A 6,530-nucleotide genomic window follows, 5' to 3' on the forward strand; every position below is an offset into this window, starting at 1 on the left:
ATCTATTGGAAACTTGTCTTTTTCTTTCTTTTGTGGCTACCATTGTTTTATCTTCTTCTTTTCGTTTGCTTTAATGAAGACCACGTGAATTTTTCTACATGTTGGTCTACTTGTTGCATAAGTTGTCTCCTTGGAGCCCATTTTATAATCTTTCCTATGCCCAGTTCAGGTATTATACAAAATATTTGTCCTAGATTATAACTAAAGTTTATAAGGGCGTTTGGTTAATTTTTATTTCATTTTTCTTTCTTAAAACTTTATTTTCCATTATCATTTAGTACTATGGTCAATTAGTCTGTCAAGCTCTATTAAAATGGATTGAGTAACCCATAAAATTCAAGGGTATATATTATCGAGTGCAGTGGCTAATGATTTTTCACTGAGTTAATTAGGCAGAGACTTAATATAAGGAAATATCCTTTCTAGTCCACCCGTTACAGAGAAGATTGGAATAAATAAGTTTCTTCATTTAGTACTTCATGCCTTTGTGAATCTTCCCGCACCCTCGAAAGGGTGAACCGTAGTGGCAAAGCCACCAACTAATCCTTTTTTGATTAAAAAAAAAAAAAGAAAAGAAGAATTAGCACTTCCATCTTATTTTCATTTCTTCCGTCAAGACATCTTGAATATATCCAAGCAATCCAATCTAATTCTAAACACCAAATGAGAGAAAATCAAAGCTTGCAATACAGAGAGGCTTTCAATTCAACAACTCCGTTCGTTCAGAGATGAGCAACTAATTCACAAAACTGATGCTAGTCTAGTCTGTCTATGTATTCTCTCAATTGACAAAATTATTACATGATAGATAGATCGATAGGGACTCAAAGCGCACTCCGTTCTTGGCACGGGTATCTCGTTACCATCAGTTAAACAAAATCTATTCCAATCTATTCAAGCACAGGGCAGAAACTAAAACTTGCAAACTGTCATCTCCTCGCCATGGACTCCCATCATTCTCACTTCTCTTTCTTAGCAAATGCCTCCCCCTTGCACTCATTTCCAGCAGTAACCACGAAACCTGCACCAACCTGGACTCCAGCACACATAAATACTGGGATACCGTCAACTGAATGGAAAAGAAGAGGAAGGGGAGAAAGACAGAAATAAAAAATCATGCTCACTTGACAATCTTTTAGTACAACATGATCTTGGAGCTGTGCATTACTGCAAATAACTGAATTTTGGACTGAACAACCATCGCCAATGGTAACATGATTCATCACAACTGAATTCACAACCTGAGTTAAAAATTAAGAATTGACTATTATCTGAGCTCTTAATATCTCAGTTTTTCTACTTATTTAATTATTTATTTATTATTTTTGGTTGATTGAGCTGAAGACCAGCAATATAAATGCCATTCTCGAATCAATTTATATTTCGAAAAGATATGAATAAGTAATACTATATTTTAGATTCCAACATTTTATGATAAACAAATTATCTTACCTTCACATTAGAACCTATCCGGCAGTGACGACCAATAACAGATCGTTTAACACTGCATTTGTCACCCATTTGTGAACCTTCCCCAAGCATACAATGTGGTCCAACCTAAAAAGAAAAGTAGAGACCTTAACATGGAGCTACCCAGCACAATGGCCAGAACTTGCGCAAACTGTCACAAAAGCCCCAAGATTTATTGCTGAATTGACAATCAATCGTTTTGGTTCGTAAACAATTTGACTTACAGTCGTCTTAGATCCAAGTTCTGCTGATGGATGGATGATGTTATTTTGTGCAGAGAAGGAATACCCTGACAAATGGCTAGCGTCTCCTATGACCTGACAGAATGTGAAATGTTAAAACTATCCACAGAATGAATGCAGAAGAGAGAAGTTTCACGGAAAATGGCAAACTAAAGCTCTCAACCATGAACTCACATCTCGATTAATGTCACTGAATGCTTGAATGGAATTTAACCTCACACAGTACTTGCTGTTTCCAGCAATATAAACACAGCATTTATGGGTTCTTTGTACAGGAGTAGAACCATTAAGACCTAGTGCATTGAGCTCATGGAAGCTTGGAGTGGATGAATTAGCCAGGATTTGAGATATCACTAGTTGGTTGTTATGAGAACTAGCCTTCTCGTTTCCATTTTCTTCTGGTTGAGGTGCACCATATAACACTTCTGAATTCTAATGTTCAAACACAGAAATAACAAGTCAGATGCTCTAGAAGGGCCTGCATGTTCAAGGAATCTAGCAAGGAACCTCACTGGACTAACCAGCTGGCGACGAACAAGATAAGGCAATACATCACACTTTAAACTTTGAAAGGTATCCTTTTGATCCAAAACTTCTTGTAGAACAGACCTAGGAGGGAATGAAAAAAATATACTGCATGTATAAAGATCAAGTTGTATACAACAAACATCATTTGACAGCAAAACGGAAGGATGTATAACCTCTTGAATGCATACAAATGAGCATCCATGAGATCAGATCGAATTTCCATCTACAAGGAAAAAACAAGTGTAAGAACAAACAGAAACCTAAACACCTTATATCACAGTTAATGACATTTAGATTGAGAATTCTTAACTTCATAGGTATGTCCTTTCCTTTCATAGAAAATACGCATAGCCCTTGATTTGAGGTGTTATGATTTGCCCCCTACACAATTTTTACCCCCTAGATTATGCCTCAAATGTTAATGTGGGGGTTCTACCAACTTCCATTCATTTTCTGTTAAATTTGCCATGTCGCAGTAGACTCTTTTTTATGTGGTTTTCTTAAATTTATTTTATTTATATTTCACTTCCACCACCTCCCCTTGCATCTCTCTTCTCTCCCTTCTCTCTTCTTCTTGCCCATTATGAAACCACAAACCCCACCCACCACCACCCGCTTATTCTAACCTGATCAAACAAAAATTTTAAGAGTAAAACAAATGAATAAAATAATCAAGTACCCAGCTCAGACTGACATATAAAAGAAACACAACTGAAATATAAAATATCAACACCAAAACCGATTCAGCAGACACTCAGCTGACCAGCCAAACAAACTGCAGCACCACCCCCTAAAAACAAAAAAAATAAAAATAGAAAACACCTATCAAAACCACCCCAGCCCAATACCAATCCCATTGGTCATTAGCTAATCCAAACCCGCTGATAATGCCAATCCCTAAATCCCATTAACTCATGCAAGAATAAGCACAGAGTTCAAAAAGAATGACCAAATCCCCTTAACCGCGCGGCGGCGGCGCCCTCCTCTCCGCGGCACATTATCTTATTTACAAAATATTGGTTGGAACTGAATGGAGACAACACTTCGTGTTTCTTTTCCTTTTTTTATAAGAAACAAATATTCTAATTGGACAGAGAACCCAAATTGACACACAAGCATAATCAAGGGAGTACACTGAAAAAAGAAAAAGATTAGGGGATCAAAAACAAGAAAAATTATAAAGCAATTGTTGAAGCTGGAATGCTATCCTGAAAAGCACCTAATCAAATCCATGACTGAATTACAAATTTAGTAGCGATAAGCACGAACTGAAACAGTAACTTTAAATTTTTATTATGATAATGTCCAAGATGAGAGAATAGTTTCAGATGTTAGTGAGGTTGTGGTTGAGTGCCAAGCATATCTCAATGAAATTCACCAGCCCAGTAGTTTTTTACAGCTGGAAAGTGTTGACCAAAAGAAACAAAATAATTCAGAGGCAAACCAATTACTTACCTGGCCAACTGCACGGAGTATGCTCTTCTGAATTCGAATATCTTTCTCAAGTTCCGCTCCTAGCAAAGGACCAAGAGAGAAATGATGAATTTATAAGGTTACATACTAAAGAAAAGGAAAATTATAATATCTAACCTGTTGCTATGTACAGTAAAAACTGCTTTGTTGGATCCAGCCCAATGATATTGTAGTGTCCTGGTTTCTTGGCTTTGTCTTTTCCAACAGAGGATACCGAATCTGAAGGTCCACTTATAGGAGCAGAACAAAGCATTGCAGTTAATACTGCATCATGACGTCTATGAGCAGCAGCTACAGCACCGGGAGAAACATCAGAGACAATATCGCCACTAACAACCTGCAGCATCGCAAGGAGTTGAAAGCTAATCTAGAAGAAACTTTTGAGAAGTCAAAATACTAGAAAGGATATATAGATGCTAACCAAAATGTCTTTTGCAGTCAAGTGGTGTGCAATGGCCCGAAGTGCACCAGCTGTTCCAACATCCTCAGGGACTGCTGCAACCTGCACTATGTTGAATTATGCAATGCATCTCTACATGAAATACTTATATAAAAAGAACCATTTGTGGAGTCAAATTAGAAAGACTGCTCAGTATCATGATGGCTATAAGACTAAATACTGATGAACTCAGATAACATGCACAGGCACCTTAACAAAATGCAATGCAAATGCAAGAGATGAAAATGCAGCTTCTTAGAAATATAGCAGTAGATACAATTTCGGAAATATAGGGGATTGGCCCACATACATTCAATGAATGGACATCCAATTAAGCAATAAACAAGAAAAACAAGGGATTTGCATCAAACCAAGTCTTTCTAATAGAACAGAGGGTGAGAGGTATTCAACACCATGCTTTACAACAAGAACCATTAGTCCCATGAATCATACAATACAATCTCTTGAAAGAGAAGTTTTATTATGACATAAACTAGATAGTGGAACTAATATTAGCCCATAAGACGCTATCAAGGAAAAATTTATACCTCTCACATACCAAAGAATTACATAAAGCTGGAATAAACCAGCTCAAATATGCCTCCCCAAGCAAACCCTTACCTAGCAATGCAACTAGACAGACAAGCAACTTACACACAATTTTGCAATGGCAGAATTTTGGTAGTTAACATATGTAAAGACCAGGAAAGGGAGAACAAAAGGTTGTTCCTCCCACCAAACACTCCTCTCAAAAGCCTCACCCTTTCCCCATTCCCTGCCTCAATGAACACTGTAATAAGAAGAAAGAATTAAGACTTTGAGAGATGCATTTCATGGGCATTGACTTGATCTTGAACCTCTGAAAACAAGGTCAGAATCTCACCCATCCATTCTAATGCGCGTCCTACTTACTCCTAATGACAGCATGCCAAAGGCAACTCCTCACTAGCTGAAAACCTTAACAAATCATGACCAGTTTCATAAGTGGAGATTTAGTGCAGGTGGCTGGGCTAAGATTGATGGTGTGTGTGGTTCTAAGTCCGATTGCAAATTCCTATAAAAATAAAAAATAAAAAGTTTCCAATTAATGCTTCAATTTTATGCACCAAATTCCCAACCTCTACCCACCTTTATCCTTTATCTAAGCACTGCTTCTCATATTGCAAGAAATCCAAGAATTTTTGGGGGCACTAGCATGAGCAAAAATGGTTCAAAAGTCTACAGTTTGAAAGACAGTAAAACTGCCCGAAATCCCAGGATCTAATCCAAAATCACCTACTCGATTGAAAAACAATTGGATCCATCATCCATGTCAACCTTCTAGCCTCCCTCTCCGCTTGTACACATACTGAGACAAGAGAGTGCAACATTGACAAGCATCTTACACATAAAGTGTCCCCCAACGCAATGCACAAGTAAATGAACTATAAATAATGTTACTACACTATAGCCTTGGAACACAAACAAAATAAAGTAACATGAAATTCATAATATTAACAATAAAAGAGAGCAAAGTTGGGTTAGTACCTCAACATGTAAACGATCGACATAGGCCCCGGAAATCCAACTTCCAACAAGTACGGCTGCATCTTGCCCTTCAACAACCTGGACAATCCACAAAGAAAAACTAACTGTGAGCCCTGCTTGGTTACCAGAAAACCGAAAAATTGGCATCACATTAAACCAAACAAAGCCAGGACAACTGTAAACAAGAAAACCCTTTTCTCATGAGCACCATTAACCAAGCAGAGAGCATAAGAATTAGAGTCTTCAGAGAGAGGAGGGGAGAGAAGAAGAAGAAGTCGTACAACTATGAGGTCCTTAAGGTTACTGAGTTCCAAGAGCTCCAGAACGTACGAGATAACCGGACGGTTCGCAACTGGAAGCAGAGCCTTTGGAACCTCCTGCCATTATAATTCATAAAAAAGAGAGAAATCATAACAAAAATTGGACAGAAATAAATCGAATGGGATTCCGGAGAATCAAAGTGTAGAAAAAGAGGGGGACCTTGGAGACTAGAGGGACAAGATTCTTCGAGGTGCCGCCGGCTAAGACTACCACTTGGAAATCCATCGGAGCAGCCGCGGAGAGGGAGAGAGGGAGGCAGGGTTTAGGGTTTTTTTTTTTTTTTTTTTTTTTTTTCTTTTTATGTCTCTCTGAAGGAAGCTGAGAAATTAGGGAGCAGAGCGAGCTAGGGGGTGGCTTTACTTCTCCCAAGGGGTGTTATCCACTTACTTCTAATACACTTTTTGTTAATTTCTGTCATTTAATTTTTTTAATTTATACGATCTAACAGTCGAAAATTAAAAATATATGTGAGAAGTAAAAAATGGTGTGTGGATAGCACACCCCTTCTCGCAATTGTTCTCTACAATTAA

At 37.9% G+C, this 6,530-nt stretch overlaps 1 protein-coding gene across 4 annotated transcripts; it reads right to left on the reverse strand.

Annotated features, from left to right (window-relative positions):
* Positions 1-664: 664 nt before the first annotated feature.
* LOC103942203 (translation initiation factor eIF-2B subunit gamma) lies at positions 665-6,320 on the reverse strand. 4 transcript variants are annotated; one of them, XM_048578491.1, is made up of 13 exons: positions 6,160-6,320; positions 5,961-6,056; positions 5,680-5,757; positions 4,135-4,215; positions 3,831-4,050; positions 3,696-3,754; positions 2,414-2,463; positions 2,234-2,321; positions 1,887-2,144; positions 1,695-1,787; positions 1,453-1,557; positions 1,125-1,241; positions 665-1,031 (listed from the first exon to the last, which is right to left on the reverse strand). In XM_048578491.1, exons 1-13 carry the CDS (start codon positions 6,223-6,225, stop codon positions 960-962), a joined length of 1,383 nt encoding a protein of 460 aa, XP_048434448.1. In that variant the 5' UTR covers positions 6,226-6,320; the 3' UTR covers positions 665-959. The 4 variants fall into 4 exon arrangements, with proteins under 4 accessions (XP_048434448.1, XP_048434450.1, XP_048434449.1 ...); XM_048578493.1 differs by having other exon boundaries at positions 4,135-4,225; positions 6,160-6,206; XM_048578492.1 differs by lacking the exon at positions 5,961-6,056 and having other exon boundaries at positions 6,160-6,277.
* Between the last annotated feature and the right edge of the window lie 210 nt (positions 6,321-6,530).

The sequence above is a fragment of a genome, unplaced genomic scaffold (assembly GCF_019419815.1).
Source record: "Pyrus x bretschneideri cultivar Hongxiangsu unplaced genomic scaffold, Pyrus_bretschneideri_v1 Contig120, whole genome shotgun sequence".
Lineage (NCBI taxonomy): Eukaryota > Viridiplantae > Streptophyta > Magnoliopsida > Rosales > Rosaceae > Pyrus > Pyrus x bretschneideri.

What these genes read in the sequence shown, in the direction of transcription:
- LOC103942203 (XM_048578491.1), bottom strand. Translation starts at nt 6,225, where the DNA reads ATGGATTTCCAAGTGGTAGTCTTAGCCGGCGGCACCTCGAAGAATCTT. An exon ending in ACCTTAAGGACCTCATAGTT is followed by an intron (nt 5,758 to 5,960) that starts GTACGACTTCTT and finishes TGGATTGTCCAG; the next exon opens with GTTGTTGAAGGGCAAGATGC. An exon ending in TTGTACTAAAAGATTGTCAA is followed by an intron (nt 1,032 to 1,124) that starts GTGAGCATGATT and finishes GCTGGAGTCCAG; the next exon opens with GTTGGTGCAGGTTTCGTGGT.